Source organism: Camelus dromedarius, chromosome 12 (assembly GCF_036321535.1).
Source record: "Camelus dromedarius isolate mCamDro1 chromosome 12, mCamDro1.pat, whole genome shotgun sequence".
NCBI lineage: Eukaryota > Metazoa > Chordata > Mammalia > Artiodactyla > Camelidae > Camelus > Camelus dromedarius.
In genome coordinates this window covers 2,824,333-2,851,491 of record NC_087447.1, presented here as the reverse complement: position 1 = coordinate 2,851,491, position 27,159 = coordinate 2,824,333, and the positions used below count along the sequence as shown (strand labels likewise).

Genomic DNA, 27,159 nt, shown 5'->3' with positions numbered 1-27,159 from the left:
CCCAAGTGGCCCCCCGCACCCCCTTCCGGGCAGTCCCCTCCCTTCCCCCGCCAGCCGACACAACAGGGGACCACAAACGGGCTGCGTCCGTGTGTTGAGTGTCACATACACGAAACCACGTTACACACTCTTCGCGCCTGGCTTCTTCTGCTTAACATCACGTTTCTGAGCATCGCTCATCCTGTTGAGCATCGTAGTTCTGTTTTTCTTGGTTAATAACCTCCCGAGGGTGCAATGGCTGGGACAGCAGGGCGCATGTCTAACTCTGCAAGAAACCGCCTTCCCTCCCAAGTGAAGGAGCCATTCTGCGCCCCCACCAGCCACGCACGAGAGCTCCAGCCACCCGCGTTCTCACCAACGCCTGGCGTCGCCCCTCTTTGACAGTCCGACTATTTTGGCACTAGTAAGTTGTAGTTTTAAGTTACATTTATCCCCTGCCTTTTTTTTTTTAACCTTATCATTGCTGCCTTGAAAATAAAATTAACTTTCCATTTTCCCAGCACTTTGAGAGAGCGATGACTCCAAGATCCAGACCAAGTACTGAAATTATCAACCTCACTGAAGATGCTGCTAAGAACAACCACACCTGCAGGCCTGACAGGTCTGCGGAGAGTGAGGAAGAACGGCCATTGCTTGTTACCCAGAAGCACCCTTTCTCACCCCGAATAACAAGAGTGAGAACGGCAGGAGTAGCCATCAGCTTATTAAGATGGAGCTAACTCTTCCAAGTTACCGACACGCACACAGAACACTTCATTCAGTGACGTGGTCAGCTGCGCCAGCTAACGTCACGCCAGTGAAGTAACACAAGGCTGGAAAAAAAGTGAGCTAGTTCGGTGTTCCGGAGGAATCTCCTTGGCTCTCCTTCTGCCATAAACCAAACTAACAATTCCACTAAAATCACTGTCACTTGCCACATGGGGGTTAAGATTTCTGGGAGATGAACCAGTTTTCCCATCCAAAGCCAATGATCGTCGGTGGCATCCGTCCCGCGCCTGCCAACAGCCTTGCTCCCTGGCGGTGGTCTGGTCACTTTCCAGACCCTCTAAGCCTAGTTCCAGTTTCAGTCCACCATCCCCCCGCCTTCCGCAGCAAAGAAACAGCAAAGGGAGTAAAGCCCTCCCTCCTTGTCCTCCTCATCCCCTCCTTCCGACTCCTCCTGGTACGTTTACACATAAACTCAGGTGAGGTCATGTCCTCTAGACAAAAAGACATTAACTTATAATTCACCCAGCGCCTCAGAGGAAACTTGTTACATAAAGACAGTTTCCTCCCTTCTTCCCCCTCGTCCACCCGAAGCCACAGGTCCTATTACTGCAACGTTGACCGCTCAGGGATCAGCACACGGACACCCGCGGATTCCGTCTGCGAAACGTACGGGGTGGACGTGAATCAAATCCAACACGATTAAATAACACAAAATTGCAAATATGACAATGAACATGTGTGTTCATGTATAACTGAAAAATTTTGCTCTGCTCTGGAATTTGACACAACCTTGTAAAACGATTATAACTCAAAAAAAAATGTTAAAAAAACAACATAAAATTACATACAAATACCTTAAGGAATAAGAAAAACAATGCAACAGAAAAAGATGTTTGCTTCATGAGGAAAAACTTGGGGGGGGGTGGTTTCAGTTCTTTGTAAACAGCAGGTAACCTTTGGAAGAGAGAACGGGCGGGAAGGAGAGAGGAGGGGGAGAAAAGGGGAAAAGACGGTGAAGGAGAGGGGGCAGCTTTCCAAAATGAGCTTCATCTCAAAACCACTAAGAATATAAGCCAAGGACTCAAAGCTCCTACTTTGCGGTCTAGGGGCCAGAAGAGAAGATTCTCTGTTTATTTATTTATTTAATTTTTTAGAGTGGGAGGTAATTAGGTTTATTTACTTAGATGGAGGGACTGGGGATTGAACCCAGGACCTCGTGCATGCTAAGCATGTGCTCCACCACTGAGCTCTGCCCCATCTTGATTCTGTTTAGTTGTCGGAGCGTCTGCCCCAGATCTCAAGCTGAAACACCCCCTCCCCCCAAGAGGCTCCCCCCTGGACAAGGAGTTGTAGGCACTCGGGCCCCTGGTGGCACTGCTGGCTGGCCCAGCTCTGTGGCATCTGCGGCTCAATCAGACCAGCCTGCCTCCTTCCCACTGTGAACATGCCGCTTGGACCACTATATATAAAAATGGATAAAACCCGTATTTCTTCTGTACAGCACAGGCGACTGTATTCAATAACCTTTAATGAAAAAGAATATGAAAATGAATATATGTATGTATATGCATAACTGGGACATTGTGAGGGACACCAGAAGTGGATACATTGTAACTGATGATACTTCAATTAAAAGCAAAAACCACCGCTCGGTTTGACGGCACCATCATCTGCTGGTTTGGGGATCCGCGCCGCCCTTCACGAGGGAGAGCAGCTGGCGTCGGACGTGAGCCTCAGAGCAGCCACGCGAGTGTTTACTGTTTTTTAATTAATCCCCTTCTTGATTTAGCGTCTCCACACTGGTGCAGCCGACAGAGGAAATCCACCTGGGTTTACGTCGGGCCTCAGCACGGTGACCGAACCCCGCCCGCCCGCACCTGCCGAGCCTGTTTCAGGGCCTGGAGACACGCAGACGCCCGCGGCCTCCGCAGCCCCGGCTCGCACAGAGCCATGTGAACAAGGCCTCTTCGCCTTCCGCTTTGATGCTGATTCTCTTCGACTCTCTGGGTCTCTCTTCTGGGCAGAGTCCATGGGCCATCAGGGGCATCCGCAGGTCCCCAAGCCAGCACCAGAGGAAAAGCACCTCACCTGCCCATCCGGGGCTCAAGAAAACTCAAAGAAAGATGGAAAACTAGGCACCGAAGGCCCCTCCGAACAACCGCCTTGTAAGCAAGCACGAGATGGCAAGTCTACAAGAAGGAAGAAAATTCCGTTGCTAAAAGCCATTCTGTAAACCTCAGAGAGCTCTGGGGTCGCGGCCCTGCTCGCTCCTGAGATGCCCTTTATTCCCTGCGATCTGCGTGTTGCTTTCTGTCTCCTGCATCTCGGCAATTTGCTGCCCAGGTGAGCCGGCTGCTCCCTGCTAGTGGCTTCCAAGCACGGTTACCTTTGGATGGTTTCTGGATATCGTCTCTTGCATGATAAGTGTGTCCTTGGTCTTGATATTATGGATCAAAATACGGACATCTTCTTTTAAACGCAAACCTTGGTCCCCTGGAGACGCTTTGCCGCCACTGGGAATCGAGTCTCAGATGTGCCCGGCTGCTGTTCCCAACTCCGCCAGCACGCGCTAGCAGACTGTACACACCTCCCCCCGAAAGAACACCCTTAGCAACTACATCCTGGTGCCTAACATTTTTATTCTTTTCAGTTATGATTCATGGTGCCGTCTGTGGACAGATAATGAGAGACAATAATCCAAGAATAGCTCTGAGGCATTTGTTCAGCCGAGATGCAGCAATGGCGCAACCCACCTGGAAAACCAGCGTACACAAGGGGGGCCCACCCGTCCCGCGGAGGCTCCAACTGGACCAGAGGTCTGGGCTGCCGGGCTCACCCCTGCAACATCACTGGATCCCGAGAGCACCCAGAGTGTGACCCTGGAGGCCGGGAAGGAGGGAAGCTGCCACCCTGTGCTGGGGTGAAGGGAGGAGGGAGCCCAGCTTGACGCAAAAAGGAGGTGTGAAGTCAAGGTCATGGGTTCAAGCCTTCTGGACTATTTGACTAATTACACTTAAGCACATCATCGCTTTTTAAAAAAATTATTATGAACTCCATCACTGTTTCCTGCATCTCCTTTTATTTCACAACATACACCTGGACCGCCGACACCCAAGTGTCGCTACGTGTTGCCGGGGCCTCACTGCTCACTCCCCACCAGGCACTGTGTGGTCCTCCTTTTCTGGAGCTAGATGTGTCTGGGGAGGTCTGCCTATTTTCTGCAGAAAAGGATTCAAGAACTAATGATGACTATCCCTGGTCAGCGGTTCACCCAAAGCCACGGTCAGGCGGGCTGGGCGTCTTCTTGTGACTCCTGCAGGACCAATGACCCCCTCGACTGCCTGCCGCTCCCCGGGCAGAGGGCAGACTGTAGCTGACACACCCCGGTCCCTCGGGAATGTTTCCTGTCGGGTGTCATCCTCACGGGGGCAAGGTCGGAGGACGTGGGAACAACCTAGAACAGTCGGGGTGGGAGCAGAAGAGGAGCCCCACCCGTGTCTGCGCCAGTGACCTCTCACGTGGTCACGGGACGGACGGAGGCGTGAAAATTCCTGGTGCTCCCTGAATGCTGAGCTGGCAGAGACAGATGCTAAATCCTGCATCAGCCACACACACACACACACACACACACACACATCCCGCTGCCCCGTCCCTCCCGCCGCCAGCTTTCAGGCAAGCTGCAGAAATTTCCAGCCTTCCAGCGGCGCGTGACTCACTGGCAGGAGGATGGAGATATAATTATCCACCTGTGTCGGCTAAGCGGCCAGGAGCCCCCCGCCCTCCCTCCAGTGGCACACCATTCAGCATCTCCCTGCTGTGTGAACCGCGGTCTGAAGAAGTGAATGTGACTGCAAGGTGTCTGTCTCTCCTCAGAGCCTGCACGTGTGCACGCCCGGGGCAGGTGTGTGGGACTACACGGGTCCAGGGAGAAACCGAGGCACAGCGGGTGCCAGGGCAACAATGCGCAGTCTCCGCCCTCAACAGGCAGTTTCACTTCTAAATCCCCGCACCTGAGGTCCCACAGCAAGGGGCATGTGTGTGCATGTGTGTGTGTATGTATATATGTGCATGCGTGTCTCTGTGTGCATGTATGTATATGTGCGTCGGGTGTCTGTACATGTGTGTATATGTGTGTATGGGGTGTGTATGTATGTGTGTATATATGTATACGTGTACATACATGTATGTGTGTGGGTGTGTATGTATGTATACATGTGTGTATGTATGTATACATGTGTATGCGTGTGTGTGTGTGTGTGTGTTGGGTGGGATGGGGGTATGCATACGTGTAGGGTGTGTGTGTATGTGTATATATATGTATACATGTGTGGTGGGTGTGTACACGTGTGCATGTATATGTGTGTGTATGTATGTATACATGTGTATGTGTGTGGTGTGTGTGTGTGTGCTGGGTGGGATGTATATATACATGTGAACATGTGCATGTGTGTGTGGAGGGGGAGTTGGGAGGGTTCAGGACACCAGGCCATTACTTTGGGTTGCTTTGCTTCATTCTTCTTAGGGAACAGAGGATGGGACACAAGGTGACAGCTGTCCTGGGCAGTGACAGGAAAAGCCACAGTGCACAGGCAGCCGGGGCCCTGAGGGCGAGGGGCGGTCCCCTCTCGGCCCCAGGGAGACGGCGGGCTAAGGTCGTAGCTGCTGAGCTCTGGAAACTGTCACGCCAATCCACGTCTCAAACGGTTTCGCCGTGAGAAGCAGGGGAGGAGAGCAGGTGCGGAAACGCAGGCGCCCACTCACCTCCGTGGTGAGAGCCGAGTCGGCGGGAGAAATTCACTCTGACCCGTGGCCCACGCGGCTGCTCCGGGGGCAGCTCTGGGCAGGAGGGTCACCGGGTCCCCTGACGGGGCTCAGCTACGAAGACACAGATCACACAGCAGCCCTAATAAACAGCCACAGCCCCCTCCCTCCACGGACAGGAGCCAGAGGTGCCAATTTCGCCAACACAGCTGTGCCCTGGGATCACCAGGCCACCAGCCACTCCTAGTGACGAATCCACACAGCCACAACCCAGCTGGCTTGTCCGTGGCACAGTCGTCAGGGGAAAAGTGTCCGAGTCTGTGTGGGTACCTTAAAATGTGTTCATCCACAGCAACCAGCTGTCCCTCGGGCACTGACGGTCCCCGAAGCTACAGACACCCAGCACCGCGGTCACGACGGGAGAAGCCCCGGCTTCCAGTCCCAGCGCAGTTTACGTGCTGTGTGGCTTGGGCTATGCTGATTAACATCTCTGAGCCTCCGTTTCCTCACCAAACGGGACTAATAACAGACCCTGCCTCATAGGTATCTTGCCAATTAAAGTGAGACAGAGCTTGGAGAACGTTAGCACTGCCCGATGCAGAAGCACTCAATAAACAGTGGGTACTACGTACTAACTGATTTTTTAAAAGCATTCTTTGCACACAATAAGAGGATATGTTTAAAAAAATTGTTACCTAAGGGGAAGAAAGAAGAGAATAGAAAGGGGAGGGAGAAAATGCTGGATGCCTTTGTATTCATCTTGTTTTTATAGATTTTAGAATGATGCAGACATTATACGTAATTATAAAATTTTTTTTAATTTACAAGCAATCATTAAAAATTGAAAAATAAAAGTAAACAAACAGACCCGTATCCATATATAACCAGCGGCGTACACAGAGAAAAGTGGCCACTCCACGTGCCTTCCAAACACAGCGATCTGACGGCACAGCCCGCACGAGACCCACTCTGGCGACGGAGCACGGCTGCAGACGGAAAGCCTGAGACCGTCTGAGCACCGTGGCGCTGGCGGAGGTGTCGGCACCACTGCTGGGAGAACTCTGTGCGGGGCTGGTGGCAGACGCCAGGGTGAGAGTGATGTGGCTGATTAAACCCGCAGGTCTGGACGTGGTGGGAAGGAGCCGTGGATGCAGGATGGAGATGAAGGAAGAGCCCTGTCCTGGACTGGGACACGCAGCACTAGGAGGATTCCTGACGTCTCTTGTCTTTAAAACCAGCGCCTGCACGCTTAGGATGTGGCCCCCAACACCAGTCTGCAATAAAAGGAATGAGGCTTCCCTGACCCCCACGTCGGAACCAAGAAACTTAGCAGAGGAGCACGAAATGTCTGGCCGTCCCAGGAAATCAGGAAGCAACCAAAGGGCCCAGGAAATAACCCAGGTGGGCTCCCACTGAGCTCAGACAGGTGTGCTGAAGCAGGCGTGTGCTCCCGCCAAGCAGGACAGAAGAGAACAAACAAACACAGCTCGACGGACATCTCCTTAAAGCATCAGAGCTACGGAAATGACGGAGACCGAGCGCCGAGTCCTGAGAGGGGACAGCAGCGAAGGCGCGAGCCGACATTCGAGCCCGCCGGGAGGAAGCAGCAGCCTTAAGCTGTTTCTATATGTTCACGAAAGCGGCAGTTAAATCCAGGCCCCACCGCACCAGTGAATTTACGGAACAAGCATCTCTAAGTTGTCCTGCTACGCTGACGCCGAGCTGAGAACGCGCACTGTACCGAGGCCCGCCCGCCGAAGCGAAGTAAACCCTTTGCAGGGAGATGTTGGATCGCTAGGCGTGCCGCCTGGCGATCTCCGGGCTGCTTAACAAAGAGCCCTTTCCCGGAACGCGTCCTTTAGTCTCTTGCGGTATCTGGGCCCCACCCCGTGCACCCAAAGCAGAAACCTTAAACTGTCCCTGGGCGAAGCCAGAGACTTAAAACGTGGTAGATAAACACCACCCGAGGCAGATCACTCCTACCCCTGTGCCTGTGTTAGGGTTCAGGTATAAAAGCAAAGCTTCCCCACGAGGCCAGCAGGCTGAGCCTGGCGGGAAGAGCCCACCGGGCAGGACGCGAACGTGAACTCGGGGGAGCCTGGTTTCCCTGCTTGGCCAGCAACGCGCACCCAGCACCAGCTTCTCACCACGCTGCGTGCACACACACGGTTCCGTCCCGTCACTCACGGTGGTGGCGTCCTGTGAAGTCGCTGCGAACACTGACTTAGAGACTGAACCAGTTCCTAGCGGAGATAAAAGTTGGTTCCTGCAGGCCCACCGTCACACTTTCATCAACCAATAATGGCACAGCCTCGCTTTATGTGTGTTACTGTTTAAAGATGTCCTATTTGATGCATATTGTTGCTTCCTTCACACCGAACTCATGGCCAGCAGCCCTGTGACTCACACCCGGACGAAGCTGATCTAAAGCTCGTATTTCTCCAAAAGGCACGTTGCAGCCTCGTGGCATTTACGACATTAGACGGCACGTTGGTACTACCGTTGGGGGCAATTCTGTGCAGCACAATCACCAACACAAGGCACAGCAGTGTGGGAAATGCCGCAAGCTTTTATTTTGAGGTTAAAAAGAAACCTTAGTGAGCAGGTGAATTCGCAAAAGCAAAATCTGTGAACCGCAAGTTGAATGGCACGAAGGTTTTCAGAATCCCCTGGTCTGACCCCTCCTGATAAAAGGAGGCAGCCCGCCCGTCATGCCATCATGAATCACTAGTCTGTCTTCTGTGCCCTGGCTGGTTCCTCCCCACCTGCTTAAAGCACGAAGACAGGCGAAACACCCGTGACCAGAATCCTCTGCTCCACTGCGCGGTGGGGAAGGAGGGCCCCGCTGCAGGCACACATCATGTGCTTGTTCAGGCATCTCAATGTGTTAGCTTCTTTGTTTAAAACAATAAGGCGCACAAGAAGAAATAGACTCGGAAGAAACACATGGGGACAAAAGATTCTTTGTATCTATTTTATAAACAATAATACTTCCCATAGTATTAAAATGAATGAGCCTCCCTGAACGCTGACTCTGAATCCCATTTAAATATTCATGAAGATTCTGAACACTCATCTCCAGAAAAGATTCCACAGTTAAAAGATTCTGTGGACGCCGGCCCTCTTCCCACGCTTCCTGGGTCATTTCACTGCCTAGAGTGAGGGGGTGGGCTTGCCCCGTGGGAACGAAGACCTTGGGTGGAGGTGGGAGAGACGGCGGCCACAGGGGAGGCAGCATGCAGGTCAACCCAAGGAAGAGAGCCCGACTGCAGGCCAGTGGGGAGGGAGGGAGCTCCCCGTCTCTGAAGGGGTTCAAGCGAGGGAGGGAAAGCTTTGAAGGATATAACTGCCTTTAAGACACAGGCAGGGTCTGGGGGTGGGGGGGCCGGGTCTCTCTCCAAGACGTCTCCAAACCATGAATCACATGCCCAAGACCCAGGCGAATGGGGATGTTGCCACGGATACGTGCTCCCATCCATGGGGAGGGCTCAGATGCCACAGTTCCCCCATCACCTGGGAGAGACTCTGGGAAGCACGGCACTGCCCCCTTCAACCTTGTGCTCCGACGATGTCCAGAAGGAAAGGCTTGTCCACTTGAAGGGAGAAGAGGCCAGGGTGCAAGACAGCTGGCTGACCAGCCAGGAAGCCTAATTCAGTGAAGAAGAGCCAGCTCGAGGGTGGACCAGGCACTGATAAGGGCGGGTGCTGGGGCATCACTGAGACGGGAAGCGGAGAGTGGGAAGCAGAAAGTGCCCTCCTGGGGACAACGCTGCCAGGGTCTCCTGCCCGCTTTGATCTGGAGTCTGGGTTGGGACTGCAGAGAAAGCAATCTCAGGATGGAGAGAACGCACATGGTCTTGGTGAGGGCATTCGTTTCAAAGCTGACCCCTGGGAGAAGACAAGATGGGGTGGGAGCACCAGGCGGCCTTCTTTCCTTGGGGGGGGGGAACCAGCTTCCTCTAAAAGCACCCATGGGGCAGAATCGGGACCAGGGAGAGAAAAAGTCACAGGAGCATCACCCAAGGTGCACGGTGCCGGCAAGAAGGGCTCCCCCTCCAACTCCACACCAGGTCTGCCGGAGACGGAGTCAGAATATCACACACCGTGCAGGGTGCAGGGGCACCCCAGAGTGACTCCTGGTACCTCCTGGGTGGGTGGGGCTGGCGGGAACGGGGTGCAGACCGATTGCAACAGGGACTCGGAGGAACACGGCCCCGAGGAAGCGCGCTGCCGTAACACAGAGAGAGAGGGCTCGGGGGCCTCTGGCACGAGGAGGAAGCCGCGTGCCGAGGGCTTGTCACCTCTTTCGTCCTCTCCAGGGCGACTCCCAGCTCTCTCACCCGTGGTCACCGTTCATCAGCCTGAATCACAACGAGCAAGTAGGCTTCTGCAGAGAAGCCTGAGCCAGCAGGACGCCTGGCTGTGAGCACGGTTCCACCCGACGGCAGGGGCACTCGTGGACAGACATGCATTTCCTCATCTGTGACCTGGGACAAAGCAGGACCTGCCTCCACTGGGACTCAGGCATGAGCTTCCTGTGGCCCCTGTAAAAGGACCACAGATGCAGTGGCTTAAAACAACACATTCATAATCATACAGTTCTGGAGGTCAGACGCCCTAAAACCAAGGTGTCATCATTGGGCAAGTTCAGGGGAGAATCAGCTTCCCTGTGTCTTCCAGCTTCTTGAGGCCGCCTGCATCCTTGGCTCGGGGCCCCTTCCTCCATCTCCAAGGCCGGCGGCGCAGCATCCTCAGATCACTTTTTCTTTCTGACCCACGTTGCCATCACTGCATCACTGGCTCTCACTCTGACCCTCCTGCCTCTGTCTTTGAAGGCCCCTTATGTTGACATTGGGTTGGCCCCAAGCGTCCCATCTCAAGACCCTGCATGTTACCACCTCTGTGAAGTCTCTTTTGCTGTGTAAGGTCACAGATTCACAGGTTCTGGGGAATCGGGACGTGGGTGCATTGAGGGACCACTATTCGGCTGACCACAATATACAAAGCTGGCTACAGAAATACGAGCTGTCTGGGCCACGTAACAGAGACAGTACTGAAGACGGGGGTGGGGTGCTTGTCAGGGAGGGAGCGGACGTGAGCCCAGGAGGAACCGTCCTCTGCTTTGCCGGCTGTAGGATCTCTATCACAAGCACTCACTCCGCTGCTGCAGCACCAGGGCAACCACAAGCGACCTGCAGGTGAGTGGGCGCAGCTGTGTCCCAATAAACCTTTACGTATAAAGAGAAGGCAATGGGCCAGATGTGGTCCTAGTTTGCCAACCCCCAAGGTTGGGTTTTCTTGGTTCCCGCATCCTGCTTCTCCATGGAAGGGGCTTAGACCGCCATGCCCACCGCCTAGACTAGCAGGGCTTCCCTGGGGAAGGGAAGTGGGTCCCTCTCTGCCCCACTGATGCCAGGCTCTGCCCACATGCTGCTCCCTCTGCCCAGAGAGCAGCCACGTCTCCTTCAGTCTGGATCCTAGGATGGAGACTAAACTGGGGTGAAGCCTTTAGGTATTGTCACCAAAGGGTTGGAAGCCCCTGAAAATATAGGGATGTTTGTTACCATGCATAACCTGATCTAAGCTGACCAATGCAAGGAACAAGTGCTAGTCGGTATCATTCTGATTATTGTTTTTATGTTATTCTAGCTTTTTCTCAGTTGCCCCACCTGGCCAAGGCTGGATGCCAAACCTGCACCACTCCCAAGCAACCAGCAGGTCTGGGAAGAGGCCACTGGCCGTAGGGGCTGACCCTGCAAACCTGAATGAATTTTGTCACAGCAAGAAAGCAAAGAAGCCATCAACTGATGTACGGCTGTACACCCTGTGGTTCCTCCATACAGCGGAATACCATTCCCATAAAAGGGAATGAAACCCCGACGCAGGCTACCACACAGATGACCTCTGGAAACATGATGCTGAGTGACAGAAGCCGGACATAAAAGGACATTTGTTGAAGGATTCCACTGACATGAAACATCCGGACAAAGGAAATCCAGAGACAGAAAATGGGTTGGCAGCCAGGACTGGAGGGAGGTGGGATTAGGGGAAATGCCCCTGGGGTTTCTTTTTCAGGTGATGGAAGTGTTCTAAAACTGACTGTAGTGATGGTTGTAGGCACCTGTGAATATACTGAAAACACTGAACGATACACGTGCCTTGTAGGGCATGTGAATTACATCTCAGTAAAGCAGTTTCAAAAGATAACGAAGCCCACAAAGCGCACCGGGGAACCAAGGACAGCACCCCTGGCACCCCCTCCCCGAGGCGGGGCGGAAGAGGGCTCCCTGGACCCTGCCAGAGCTGTCAGCTTGACTGCGGCAGGTCTGGACAAGGGGATGGAAGATGCCGGATGGTCACCTGGCTTCAGGTGCCTTTTCCAGGGGTGACACTGTCAAACGGTCACCACGGTCCGTGTTTCCCGGGTCATCTTTAAGATCTCACCAAACCCTTCCAAAGGAAGGCGAGAAGGCGTCTTGAGAAGCCTCTAAGTTCAAGGCCATTGCCGGCCCAGGAGCCGGCGCCATGGTTTTCTCATCGCCTGAGTCCCTGCAGGTTGATAGCCACTGCCCGTCCGATAGGCAGCCTCTTTGCTCAGATCCATACACACTCTCAACTACCCTGACGATATTTCCGACGTGAAAAATCACCCTCCTAACGTTTTAAAAAAAGAATGAAAAACATCATCGGTTTCCAAGCCCGCAGAAACCCTGGCAATTCCAAATTAGCATAACAAAAACTGCTTTTTGAGAAAACTGGGAAAGACTCTCGATATGCAGTATTTATTATCCATTTCCATAAGCCCACTCTAAACACCTCAGAATTACCATAATCTCTGTGACTTCACCCCTTGCACTGGGAATGTCTTCTTCAAGCTGAAAGTGTGATGTTCTTGGAAGAAAAGAAACAGTCTGGGGAGACAGCTGGTTCTAGGCAAAAGCACTGGTTCTGCCCTGGCGATGGAAATCTTTAGCACGGTAACAAAGTCCCTTTGAGGAAGCAAAGTCATTGTCTCTCACGGGAGCCACAGGAAATTATTAATTTCCAGACGCACCCGCTTCTATCTTGAACTCGGCCTACACAAAGCGACGCCTCGTCTTAGACGCCCCAGGAGCAGGACGAACAGGGACCACGAGCTCAACGGCAGAAGCCACAGGGCTCGGCCGGGCCCGAGGCCTGTGCCGGCCCAGCCAGCGGGCAGCGGATGCAGAGAAACCGGCCAGAGGGCAGGGGACCCAAGTCACTAACCTCAGGTCACTTCCCAGGAAACCAGCTCTGTTTTCCAGTTTTCCCAGTCAGGCTGCTGGGCCGCACCGTCCCAGGGTGTAAGGAAGCACCCTCTCGTGCACATCGTCCTCTGCCAGCACACAGGCGGCCGGGAGGTGACCAGGCCCTCAAAGACCCCACGTGCGGTCCGCCGCCTGGAGGGGCGGGGGGGGTCCCCTGAGCAGGGGGTCCGCCCTGCTCAGGCTCACGGCCTCCTTGTGATATTGCCCTGGTGGCGGCCACAGAAACAGCTACTTAAAAAGGCAGCGCACACCACGCCTCACGCCCATCAGGATGGCCGCTACATAATAGAGGCAGGAAGCCACACGTGTCGGCGAGGACCTGGAGAAGTAGGGCCCTTGGCATTGTTGGTGGGAACGTAAAACGGTGCAGCCGCCGCGGAAAACAGTCTGGAGGAGCCTGAAAAAATTAAACACAGACGCACCATGTGGCCCCACAGTTCCACTTCTGGGTGTTTACCCGCAAAGAAGCGAAAGCAGGGACTTGGAGAACCACTTGTCCACCCACACCCGCAGCGGCGTTATTCACAGGGGCCAGAGGGTGGAGGCCACCCGAGCGGCCATCGACGGACGAGTGGAGAAGCAGAACGTGGTCCATCCGTTCAACGGAGTACTGTTCAGCCTTAAAAGGGAAGGACACTCTGACGCCGGCTACAACATGGATGGACCTTGGGGACGTGATGCTCAGTGAAGTAAGCCAGTCACAAAAGGCCAAACCCTGATTCCACTCATACGAGGTCCCTAGAGAAGTCAAATTCATAGACAGAAAGGGTGGGGGAGGGGACGTGGAGTTGGTGTTTAATGGGGACACATCAGTTTGGGGGGATGAAGACGCTCTGGAGATGGGGGGGCGTCGCTGCACAGCAACGTGCATGTGCTTAATGCCACTGAGCCGTATGTTTAACGATGGCTGAGGTGGTAATTTCTACATTATGTATATTTTACCATGATTGAAACAAAACCTGAATTTCTAAATTCCCTTGAAAAGCAAGAAGATCTAGCAAAAAGGGATATGTGTATTTTACCATAATAAAAAAAAAAGCAAACGTAACAAAACAACAACAAAAATACAGCACGTTAAAACCCAGCATTCACTTCTTATTGCAAACCCAGAATCCGCTCCTGGTCTTCAGTGGCACCTGGTACACAGTCCCCAGACCTTCTCATTCCGGTCCCCACCCACAGCCGGCATCCTCCAAACACGCGGCCCCCAGACTGAGAAGCCCCCATCCCCACTCACCTTCCTGCTTCCGAGCTAAGGTACTCCGCTTTCAGATGTGGGAGGAAACACTGCCCCCCAGGGAAGCCTGCCGGGTCCCAGATCACAGTACCATCAAACATCCCCTCCTGGCGTCTGTCACCAGTCCCTCAAAGACAAGATCCCTCTGACTACATGAGGCTTATTATTATACGTGCCCAGTGACGGAAAAGAGGCTGGCAAGAAACCCAGAACCACTGACGGTGATGATGAAGTGTGGGAAGGGCATCCTGGCATGATGAACTTCCCGGGAGAAACATCAATCCTTGGTGAGACCCACTCCTCAGTGTCCCTTCCCTGCCCTAAAACTTCCTGACTGGTGTGACCTTTTCTGAAATGTCGCTGGCAGCACCCTTTAGATTGGAAGCCTGAGATTGGTAGCACGAAACAGGCACTCCTCTCCGGCCCAGACCCTGCTTCTCCACCTGGCGTTGCAACAGGACGAGCCGGCCCTGGACCAGCTCAGACGCCATGCAGAGGGACTCTGGATTTCCAATAAAGTCACAGGATCAGCACTGCTTATGTCTGGAAGAGAAGTTGAAACCACCAAGCAGCAGATGCTCAGATGCTTTCAAATCTGAGATGGTATATATATACGTGTAACTGAATCACTATGCTATACACTGGAAATTAACACAAACCGACTACACGTCAATAAAGAAAAGAAATCTGAGACGAATGAAAGAAAATGTCCTTTGAGGAAAATCTGTGATGCGGGCACAGAAATCTCACATAAGTCCCAAAGCCACGTGGCCATCAGGGAAACCTCCCAAACCCCAAAGCAGACAGGAACCCCGGAGCCCTTCTCTGAGATGGGTGGGCGGGCTGTGGGGCGGACCCTCCTTGTGGCCCCCAGGACTGAATGAGACCCTCCCCCAGCTGAGCTTCTGATGGGGGGGCACCCGGCCGTGGCCTCGTCAGTCCTGGGGTGTCTCCCTGACCCTAAGCATCCCGAGGACCGGGGGCAGGGTCGGCCCTGCCTTCGTGGCACACCCCGGGAGACAGTTTCCTGCAGCCACACAGAACTGGTGCTGCATCTGGGTGGACGGTGATCCGCCCTTAGCCTCAGTCTGCTCCCGTCTCAGTGAATCCGGCATTCACTGCTCATCCAAGGTGACCCCGTACACACTGAGTAGGGCTCGAAGGATGGCCGAGGTGAAGATGTGCAAACCGAGAGACCATCTGTGGTGCTGTCCCTGTTTGGCTGGGGACCTGCCTGCATTCATATAACACAAACCCACTCGCTGGTGCAACTGAAAAGGCAACTTTGTTTCCTAGGATGGCTAACTCCATCATCTCCCTCTTAGCCGAGAGCTGGCCAAGTGTGGGTATCTCTCCCCTGAGTAGCAGCCACATTTTAAAACCTGCTTTTCTATGTGCTGATAATTAATGAAGCACCAGGTCCTGGCGGAAGCCTCCTCTCTGGATGCAAACACATCAGGCAGGGCCTCTCTCTGCTTCCTTTGTTTTCAGGCGACACCCGTCCTGATGCCATCCACCCCGTCCCCAGCCCTGCCCACCTAGCCCGAGGCTCCGGGCTCCCTCCAGGCCGGGATCTTCCGCCTCCTCGCTTGCCTGGGTGGATTTCAGCTTCCAGAGGAAGGGTGTATGTGAACTCACTTGGATAACATTTACAGGTGTCTCTGCAGTACTCTCACGCTGACTTACTGGAACACTAGTCTGGAAGCCTTTCCCCTCAGAACGGGAGCACGTTCTGAATATATTCACCGTCAGTGAGCTGCCAGCGCTGTCACTGGAATGTTTGACCACCACCCCTCCTTCCTCTCTACATATGGAAACTGGCTTTTCCCCTCTTGAAACTTAAAAATTAACATTTTACTTTTTATTCCCGAAGTCCTGAGCTCTCATGAGCCCGTCCTTGCTGTGGGCATTTGCTCATAGTTGAAACTTGTGGAATTCAGGGCCTTTTCCAACTGGGCATCTCGTGTCTTTCCATTCGGGGCTATTGTCTTGAGTGACCTCTGTGCTAGCTGCTTCTGCTGTCTCCGGAAGCTCCGTTATTCAGGTGTCGAGCCCCTCAAAGACTCCTGGACGATCTCATAGCCCAGTCTCCAGTCCGGCTCCTGATCGTCCTCCTCAGTGACGCGTGCTCCGAGCTCAGCAGCCATGACTGCATCCCAAGAGCCCCCTGGATGCCCCGTTTCACAAATGCTATATCCTCGCTTACCTCCCAGAGGATATGGGGCATATATTTTTGAAGTTCCCTTCTGTTCTCTAAATTTCTCAGTTTCCATCCAGCATCCTTTTCTCTGCCTGTTTGGTGTCTGCCTTTCACGTTGGCGGTTCTCCCTTAACGACTGTTGATTCTCAGCTGTCTGTTCCCATTTTCCATGGGAAGCATTTCCATGCAGAATGGGATCTCCGGATGTGAGTTGCTCTTGTCAGCAGGAGGACGTGCCCTGCGGGGCTTTAATGGGGGGAATGAAACACAGAACACTCGGGGGGAAAGGTTCTATTCACACAAGTGACAGCAAGTGCAAAGGCCCTGGGGCAAGGATGTGTTTGCCAGGCTTGAGAAAAAGCAGGAGTAGAAACAGTGAGTTGGGAGGTGTGGGGTCAGCAAGTCCCATGAACCTGGTTGTATGAGCTCCGAAGGGTCAACCAACACTCCCGTTTCCAGCCTCACCTGCACCCTCAACACAAAGGAGCCTGGTCGCCTACATCAGGGAGCTCTCCAGGGTCCTGATGCAGTCCAGCTGGAGCCCAGCTCTGCCCACTGACAGCCACCCGGGAGCTCTCCAGGGTCCTGACCTGCGGTCAGCTGGCTCCCAGCTCTGCCCACTGACATCCACCGGGGAGTTCCCCAGAGTCCTGACCTGCGGTCGGGTGGTGCCCAGCTCTGCCCACTGACATCCACCCGGGAGCTCTCCAAGGTCCGGACCTGCGGTCGGATGGCTCCCAGCTCTGCCCACTGACGTCAGGCGGTGCAGTTTCCCTAATGCCCTCCCCTTTCTTTTCCCTCCCATTCCTGGTGCTGCGGACTGGTGACCATCTCTCCTTCACTTTTACTGAATAGGGTAAGATGTTCACATACCTTCCTGACTTTCAGACGTTACCAGCAGACTCAGTGTGCTTTTCTCAGCTCCTGGGGAGCAACACCTGCAAATCAACCTCCCTGGGCCCCGGCCCAGCTCTGCCCATGTGCCCGGGGACACAGTGCCACTCTCAAGGCTGGCTGCACATTGATCTGTTTAGGGGGACAGGCTGCAGACTGCATAGCTTTAAATTTGTTAAGCTTGGGTTTACCGCCTCAACTGTGGTCCAGGGGTCCTGAGAAGAGCTCCAAGGATGTGCCCTCTCCTCTCAACCAGGTGCCCACCCAGCACTCCCCTGGACCCTCAGTCGTCAGGCTCAATGACTTGGACCTCAAGCCAGATCCTTCACAGCCTTGTTCTCTGCCTCTCCACCCCTTCCCCAATGTTGCACAATCAACCAGTAAATTAAGGAACTCTCTCCCCGTCCTGACCCCAAGCTTGTTCAATTCACGAGGCACCCCTCACTCATGCCACTTAAAGGGTAAGAATCAGCCCCACTTTTCCTATGGGATCATGACGGACTGTTGGATGGAGTGGCTTGGTTTCCAGTTGAGAGTTTCCTGTTGCCCCGACGGGTACAGCATATCTCGCTGAGAGTAAAACCCGAAGTCCTTGATAAGTCACGTGGCCCCTCTTGGGCCTCCGCTGCCCCACTCCCCCAGCTAGCTGGCCTCCTTGCTGCTCCCTCAAACAGGCCAGGCACACTCTGACCCCAGGGCCTTTGCACGTGCCAGTTCCCATCCCCCAGATACAACGTGGCCCACTCCCTCCTTCCCTTTTCCTGGTCTGTGCTCAGATGTCAGAGGCCCCCATCATAAAAGATGCCCCGTCTCTCTCCCTGCTCTTCCTGCTTTATTTTCCTTCCTTCAATTTAGCAACCCTGATGCATCATGTGTGTATTTTTTTTACTTGTTATAATCAGTCTGATTAACGTCCACTCCGTGAGAGCAAGGGCGTGGCTGTTCACTGATGAATACCCCAGCACCTAGAACACAGTGTGGCTCTTACGGGGAACCCAGCGCTCACTGGTTGGAATAATGAACTTGAAACTGGATTATGCTTCATCACAGATAAACCCAGTATATCAGCCAAAACATGCTGGGTTACCCAGGTTTCCATGCCCTAATCTAGAACACAACTTCCACTTTCCTGTTTCCATGGGAACAGAGTCTGAATCCCAAATAAGAACTTTTAAAAGAAACTGCTTAAAAATGAATGGCTTCCCTGACTGCGGGCTCTAAGCAGGGATCACGGACCGAAGTGCTTAGAGGGACCAGCTGTTCGCTAGGCAGAAGAGGCAGGTGGGGGTGGATAGTAAGGAGCGGTGGGGACTGCGGCAAGCTGGAAAGTGCCGACCTTCCCAAAGGAGCAGTGCTCCCCGACCCTGGCCAAATGCCAGCACACACAGAGGCTGCCTGATCACCTTTCCTAATCATTCCAGGGAAGCTGGAGATCAGAATTTTTATATGAAATTTCTGAATATTTAAATGTCAGCAAACGATTTAATTTTTAAAAGACTCTTAAATGCCACAATCCAAGTCTCTGGAGTCAGATCCACCCTCCGGATGGCAGGTGGAAAGCCACAGACTGACGTTTATTCCATCAACAAATGAGGGAGAACTGGCGCTCTGGCCCATGGCGATGGCATGGTCAGAGATCACGCAACATAAGGCAAGTACCAGCGATGCCCAGGTTCCGCCCACCGCACTGCTTCAAAACACACCAGAGAAACTCAACAAGAGAAGAAGAAAGAATCTGGTTGGACTGAAAGAAACAGTCTTTCATCATCACCCATGGAAAAGGCTGAGATGAAATGTCGTATTTCCTACCTCCTCCTGCCAGGGCTCACGTGCTGCTTCTCAACAGAACGCTCACGAAGGGGGCAAAAGTGGAGCGGCCGTGAGGGGGCACGGCGAGACAGCGGCCGTCTGCAAGAGGGGAGCGAGCCCTCACGGGCACCGGAGGGGCTGGCACCTTGACGGCGCACTCCCCAGCTTCCAGGACCGCGAAAAACAAACGCCTGCGGTTTCAGCCGCCCTGTCTGTGGGACTTGTCGCTGCAGCCCACGTGGACTAAGACACACCACGTGCAGGGCCAGTGCCACCTTCAGGTGGCCGTGTGGTCGGGCTCCCACACCATGGCTTCCCTAGGTGACTTTCACTTGGTGGCAAAGAGCAGAGGTGCACCCAGCTGGTGACAGTTTTCACAGAGGGCAGAAGGGAAAGCCATGGAAACCAAGGGGTGAGCCTGTGCAGGGCCGGGCAGGAGGGTACCCGGCGATTTGAGCAGCCGGGGACCTGGTGAGCTCATTGCTCAACAACCACCCGTGGGCCTCCTGTGCCAGTGTCCCGAGGTTGCTGGGACAGAGGACCACAAACTGGACGGCTTCAAGCAGCAGGACTCTACTCTCTCACAGTTCTGGAAGCCACAGTCCAAAATCAGCATCACTGCGTCCAAACCGAGATGTGGGAAGGCTTGGCTCCCTCCCAAGGCTCTGGGTGAGGGTTCCTCCTGCCCCTTCCAGCTCCGGGGCTCCGGTGCTCCCTGGCTGTGGCCGCGTCCCTCCAGTCTCCGCCTGAGCCTTCACACAGCCTCCTCCTTGTGCACATCCTGTTATAAGGACCCTGTGATGTCTCTGGGCCCTTCCGGACAATCCATGGCAAACTCTCCATCTCAAGATCGGTAACTGCCACTGTGAAGTCCTTGCCGTACGAGGTCACGTCCACAGGTCCTGGGGGTGAGACCTCTATCCTCTGGGGCTGTTGTTTGGTCCAGCACCTCTCCGTGACACTCCTCCCTGCCCTGCAGCGTGGGGCCCCCATGGCCCTGGCCCCACGCCTCCTTCCCTGAACACGGCGCATTCTTTCCAGACCCCGGGCCTCTGCTCCTGCCCCGTCTCCCTGGAGTGCTGCGCCCACTCCCCACACATCAGCCCAGCAGAGGTACCACCCCCACACCCGTGCCCCACGGACCATCTCACTCGGCCCTGGTAACTCTTCTTGTCACCTGCCACGATGCAACCTTTTCACCTGGTGGTGGCCATGTGCACACGGGTCTGATATCTCCCCCCGCTGACCCGCCCACCAAGACGCGGACTATCCACGGGGCGCAGGTGCATGGGGCCACGTGAGCTGAAGGTCAGGCTGGGGTGGTCCTTGGGTCCGTTGTGGGTGGGGGCAGGAGTCACGTGGGTGGTGGTCTCTATGAGCAGGAGAAGGGGAGAAAGGGGACTGTGACCTCCCCTGAGGATGAGGGGAAGGAGTCACGGTGCTCCTGGTGGGGACGAGGCTTCACAGACGCTATCGGGGGTGGATTTACAGGCGCAGCCACAGTCTCCAAACCCTGAACTAGATAAGCTCCTCCAGGGGGTCTGTGTGCGTGCACGTGTGCATCTGTGTTCACGTGCATCTGTGAGCGTGTGTGTCCATGTGTGCACTGTGTCTGTGTGCACGTGTGCGCGCGTCTGTGTCCACATGTGCACTTTGTATGTGCACGCGTATGTGTGCACGTGTTTGTGTGTCCATGTGTCTGTGTGTGTGCACGTCTGTGTCTCTGTGCACATGTATACTGTGTCCATGTGTGCACGTGTGCATCTGTGTGTGTGCTTCTGTGTGCACGTGTCTGTGTACGTGTGTCCACGTGTGCATGTGTGTGTGTCTCAGTATGCATGTGTGCACACGTGCCTGTCTCTGCATATATGTATGTGTCCATGTGTCCATGTGTGCGTGTCTGTGAGTGTGCACATGTGTGTACATGTGTCTTATGTCTCTGTGCACGTGTCTGTGCATGTGTGTACACGTGTGTCCGTGTGTGCACTGTGTGTGCATGTACATCTGCATTCACGTGTGTCTGTGCATTCAGTGCACGTCTTATGTCAACTCTGCAGTGTCCCAATGTCGCCCGAGCCCACCTGCCGCACAGAGGGTAGCACAGGAGGAGGCTGGGACCCTGCTCACGACATCCAGCGTGGAAGCACAAGGGCATGAGAGAGGACAAGATCGCCTTGACCTTGCTCTGCCATCCGTGTGGATTTCAACGACACGTGGCCCTGCCAAAGAGTCTCACTGCCAAATTGCTAAACAAGGAAAGACGTCCAGAAAGGTGTCTGGAGGGAGAGGGAACAGACGTGCCTGTTGAGTGGGTTCCATCGATTTCCCAGAAAAAGTACAGCACCCAGAACTCGGCCGCCCCCCAAAGCGTCAGACGGCCCTTGTCGCCGGCCCGCGCACCAACCCAGGAGCAGCTTCTCAGAGCGCAGGCAGCAGGACACGGGGGCTCGTCATTTACAAGGTGCCCCCGCGTCGCCCGGGGTGGTGTGTGGCTTGGGAGGAGGCTGGTTCCTCTCCATCCGCGTCACAAGCTGAGGGAGCTTGATCGGGGCTGCGGGTGAAAGCACCCAAGATGCTTACAGGTCTGGAGAACGACAGCCGGGATCTGACATCTCAGGAGAGACCTAAGGCCACTCCCACGAGCTGTGTGTCCCCCTGGGAACACGCTACGGCAGAGCCATGTCCTGGGCTTTGGAAAGTGAATCAGAGAGTGAGGAGGTGAGGAGACAGAATCTACGGGCATCTACCAAAGGCCAGCTCAGCCCTGCGACTTATCACCTCCGAGCTGAGGGATTAAAGACCCCACGTTTCTGGCTTTGGCCCTTCTCCTTTCATGTCCAGTGTGACGGCGTAGGAAGGACTCAGGGTCCCGGGGGCCGTGGGCAACACTCACTGTGCCCTTGGAGCTTCAGAACCCGGCCGTCCACCCCACCTCTGCACCGAGCAGGGATGAAGGGAACCCGGGTCTCGGGTGACACAAGGAGGAGGCTGAGTGCCCAGCAGGGCTGAGACTCCTGCTCACGGGAGGCAGCCGCCATGGCTGGGCACACCCTTCACCACAGAGCACCCACTGCAAGGGCTTCTCTGCCCTCTGCCCCGCCCGTCCTCACACCTCCCTCCCGGAGTCACAGCGGGACCTGCGATGCTTTGCAACCTCTCACTGCCTGTCCCCTCCCCCTTATTTCCTCCGCCCCGACTCTGTCCTGGACTCCAGCTGGGCAGCTGCTGAGTAGCCTGAGACCCACACAAGGTGACATGTGTGTGGGGACGCTGTCTCTCCAAACACACGATGCTCGGTGCTGGAATTGTTCCCTTCAAACCACGGAAACCCCTTCAGAATGGCGCTGCCGGGAGGCAAGAGTGTTCAGATCGGTTTCCCCATGTATCAGCCAGAGACCTCCAGGGACACACACACGTGCACACTCACACACACACACTTGGTGATTATTTTAAGGAACTGGCCCGTTTGGTCTGAGATCTGCAGGGCAGACCAGTACGCTGGAACCTTGGGTGAGGTCTCTGTGTGACAGTCTTGAGGCAGAAGAACTCCTTCTTCTCCGAGAAACCTCAGTTTTTGCTCCTAAGACCTTCAACTAATTGGACAAGGCCCACCCACATGGACTAGATTAGTCAACTGACTAGATGTGAACTAAACTTACAAAGTACCTTCACTGCGATGCCTGCCTGAGTGTCGGATGACATAACCGGGCTCTGGTGCCTAGCCAAGCGGACACCACAACCCACAGCCTTTGACGGCCATTCCGACCTCTCCCCCGACCCTGCCCCTGCTGCACACCCCCTTCACTTAGACCTTCCACATCTTTAGAATTCTGTCCATTCCATGTCTCCTTATCTTCTGAGCAATCAGAAAATAAAAGGATCCCTGCCATTGTTCATAAACCACAGGCCAGAAGGAAGTGTCTGCCTCACTCCAGGCAGCAGAGCCCTGGACTGGCAGTCAGAAGGCCTGGAGGCCACCGACTGATTCTGGAATCCTAGGCGTCCATCTCTGTAATTCCATTTCTCCCACAAGCTGGGCATGAAAATGTCCACCTTCTTGGGCTGTTGAACATTAAATAAGAACATACAGAAGAGCACTGGTGAGCTTTAAATTTAAATGTGCAGCTAGGAAGATTCATCATCATCACCATCCTCACCACCATCATCATCACCATCACCATCCTCATCCCCATCATCATCACCACCATCATCACCATCCTCACCACCATCATCACCATCCTCACCACCATCATCATCACCATCACCAACCTCACCACCATCATCATCACCATCACCACCATCCTCACCCCATCATCACCATCACCATCCTCATCCCCATCATCACCACCATCATCACCATCCCATCATCATTACCATCCTCATCCCCACCATCATCATTGTCCCCACCACCATCATCATCAACACCATCACCACCATCATCATCACAATCACCATCATCAATGCCATGGACTAAATTATGCCCCCACCACCACCAAATTCATATATCGAAGCCCCAACCCCCACTGTGATGTTATTTGTAGATGGGGCCTTCAGGGAAGAAGTTAAGGTCAAATGAGGCTATACGCATAGGGCCCCGATCAGACAGGACTGCTATTCCTACAAGAAGAGTAAGAAACACCAGAAACCTCCCCCCACCCCCTCTGTCTACACACCACAAAGAAGAAACACCAGCATCTGAGAGCCAGGAAGAGAACCCTCACCAGAAGCTAACCTTGCCGGCATCCTGACCTTGGACTTCCAGCCTCCAGCCTGTGGGACGGACGTGCCTGCTGCTGAAGGCCCTGGTCTGCGTGCTTTGTCACGGCGGCCAGAGCCGACTCGGACAACTGCCACCATCCTCGTCCTTGTGTAAGGCACACCCCAGTGATGCTGTAGGTGTTCCTCCTCCTCCTCTTCCTTAGAAAAGTCACCTTTGTCTCTCCTTTGACTCTCAGACCTGAGACTGCGTCCGGGTCCTGGGGGCTTGCTGGAACACAGGGCCCCACACCTGCCCCCCGAGCTTTCGAGTCAGGGCACCCGAGGGGAGGCCTAAGACTTCGCACTTCGCTCAAGTTCCTAATTTTTCTGCTGCTGCTGCTTCAGCCTTCGGATAAAATCACTGAGCAAAGGCTTGGCCAGATGAACTCGGTCAAATATTCCAAGATTTCGTAGAAAAGCCCATGTTCACCCAGCAGCTGAGTATCACCCAGGCTTTCCAGGTGAGGGCACCTGATCCCTGACAAATGAAGCGGTGAGGCATCGCTCCCCCACAGACTCAACAGTGACTCACTCCTCAGCTCTGGGAACGGAAGGGCTGAGCGTGAGACGTGAATGCTGGGGACACTCTGCAGCCAAGGCTGCCCAGAACTCAGTCTCTCGGGACCGTGACAGCATGAGGAGGCGGGAGCACGCGGGGGACCAGCTCCTGGCACGCGCCGTCGGGGGGGGTCCGTGCTGGGCATCACAAGAGCAGCGTCTGCAGGACAGAGTCCTATTATTCAAGCGTGTTTGCGTAACTGTCCTCCAGAACCACGGGTAGCACTTGATCGATGACTGTTAGCAAAATAGGGACAGATGGCCTTGGGTCTGAGCTGCGGCCCTGCTGCAGCCCAGAGGACGTGCTAAGCTTCCCGCTAGGGCCCCGGAAGGAGGGGTGTCCCCGCCCCAGGTGGTCACTGCCCGTGGTGTGGGGACGGGAGTGGGGACTGACTGGGAAGACAGCTACGTGCCCTTTTGCCTGGACGCCATGCATGACCACTTCTCTGGACGCCATATGGCAGTTACCAGCCTCTGCCCAGAAGGGCAGAAATGACTGTTACGTTATCCAAGCACTTTCTATGAATCAAAGGGCATCAGCTGCCGTTTTCTAAGCAATTTTTTGGGAGGGGAGGGGGTTAACTAGTTTTGTTTGTTTGTTTGTTTGTAATGGAGGCACTGGGGATGGAACCCAGGACCTCGTGCCTGCCGAGCACGCACTCTACCACTGAGCTATACCCTCCCCCTTTCTAAGCAATTAAAGCAATGTTTTGACTTCCAAAAAAAGGCTCAAAAAATATATTATTTAATGGCAAAAAAAGCCTTTAAATCAAGATCACCAAGCCACACCTGAGCCCAAAGGGACAGACGCATCCCCCGACGAGGTGGGAGGGGCCCCCTGGGAAGAGGACCTTCCTCGGGGAGCAGCCCATTCACTCTGGAGACACCGAGCCCTGCCTATTAGTAAAATCTGAGGCGAGTCTTAGCGCAGTCACCCGCGGAAGCCAGCTCTGAATCAAAGGCCTCTCTCAGCCCGAGAAGACGCAAAAATCACTTCCGAAGAAAAAGAACCACAGTCACCTCAATTTTCAGCTCATGTGGAGACAGCTGACTGTGTTCAGGATCAAAAAGGATTTCTGTAACTCAGAGTTTTAGCCAAAAGAAATTTCTTTTTCATCCTAAATCATCTGGTCAGCTGCATCAAAATTCGGCCATTCACACCACGGGATGCTACACGGCCATGAAAGAACAAGCCCCACCTGGAAAGCACAGTGCTGAGTGTCAGAAGGTGGCCACCAAGACCAGCTATTGTGTGACTCCATCCGTGTGACGTGCCCAGAGGGGGCCCGTCCACGGGGACAGAGAGCAGATCAGTGGTCACCTTGGGGCCTCGGGCGGGAGGAGTAGGGAGTGACTCTTCGCAGGTACAGAGTTCTCCTTGGGGTGACGAGAGGGTCCTTAACTCTGCAGAAATGATGCCAGTACAACATTGTGAATCTGCTTATGACACTGAATTACACACTTCGAAATGGTAACAGTGGTCAATTTGGTGTAATATCCATTTTACCACAATTAAAAAAAAATCAGGACCCTGGCTTTTCACTCCAGCCACAGCAAAACACCATGGTCCTTCACCCTCTGCCCTGGGACAGCGGGGCCGAGTCGGGGCACTGGGTGGACGGCAAGTCAGCTCCCGGGAGATCTCACGGAGCCCTCCCCGTCCACAGGCAGGCGGCGAGCCAGCACTGCCCCACAGCTGCACGATCAGCACACCCAGGTCTGCACTGCCTTTCCCAAGCTGCCCTCCTGAATCCCCCACACAGGGGCATCGCTGCGTCCGTCATGCTGGTTGGTCCAACCAGGAAGAACCAGTATGAACAGGCGAAGTGAAACAGGACGGCAGCCTGGGCGCTACGGGATGGAGGTCCAGGGACACAGCTCCAAACACAGACCCCACCCTGGACCAAACGGCTGAGACCTTGCCCAGATGCAGAGAGGACGGGCAGGAACGCGGGTCTCCTCCCTGGCAACGGACCCACAGCATCCCACGTGTTTGAGCCCCTGTTTACCTGAAATGGGGTCTGGCTGTTGTAGTTCTTCAATTCCTTATTTCCTCCTCGAAACAGCAGCACTCGGGCACAGCTGTCCTGCAGAGTGGAGAGAGGAAATCTGTAAAGCGGTGACTCCAGCATCCTCCAGAGAAGCCCACTCAGAGGAAGAGCTCACAAGAACTTAGAGAAATGAAGATGCAGAGTCAGCGGAGCGGCCGGATGCAGGTGGACGGCCCCGCGCGCGGTCCCCTGAAGCTTCAACGCTGCAAACACCTTGGAAAGCAGCTTTGCAGAATCTATAAAAATTTAAAATACATACAGCCCCACAGCGAATGACTGCACTTTCTAAGAGTCTGTCTACAGAGAACCTTGCACGTGGGTAGAAAGTATGCAATAATCTAAAGCCTGTAAGTAAACCACAAAAGGAAAGAAAGGAAGAGAAAACCCGGAGGCGGCAAAAATGTTCTAAAAGAGGGGAAAGTGGGACTCATTCTAGAACATTCTTTACAAATAAAACCTTTTTTCCTGAAGGAGTTGATTTACCCTGTTGTGCTAGTTTCAGGTGTCCAGCAAGGCGACTCGGTTATACATGTATGTCTTCTTTTTCAGATTCTTTTCCCTTTTAGGCTATTACAAGCTACTGAATGCAGCTCCCTGCGCGCTGCCGTAGGACCTTGCTGTTTACCTATTTTATATATCATAGTTAGTATCTGCAAACCCCTAATTAATCCCTTCCCACTTCCCCTTTGGCAACTATAAATTTGTTTTCTATGTCTGTGAGTCTCTTTCCATTTTGTAAATAAGTTCATTTGTATCATTTTTTTAGATTCCACATGTGAACGAAAAATACTGCAAACCGTATCAGTAAACAAAGAATGCTGAAACCATCAAGTCATTAGCAGCTGCCGCCACCCCCCAGGGAAGACCAGCCTGCAGCCCCGCCCATGGTGCCCT

General features: G+C 54.1%; 1 protein-coding gene across 4 annotated transcripts in view; it reads right to left on the bottom strand.

Moving 5' to 3' along the window:
- SHANK2 (SH3 and multiple ankyrin repeat domains 2) overlaps positions 1 to 27,159 on the bottom strand; it is a 494,838-nt gene that overhangs the window by 329,501 nt on the left and 138,178 nt on the right. For all 4 annotated transcript variants that reach the window (XM_064492018.1, XM_064492014.1, XM_064492017.1 and 1 more), the window contains exon 10: positions 26,224 to 26,301. In XM_064492018.1, the coding sequence (XP_064348088.1) occupies positions 26,224 to 26,301 (78 nt within the window). The remainder of the gene's footprint in view (positions 1 to 26,223; positions 26,302 to 27,159) is intronic.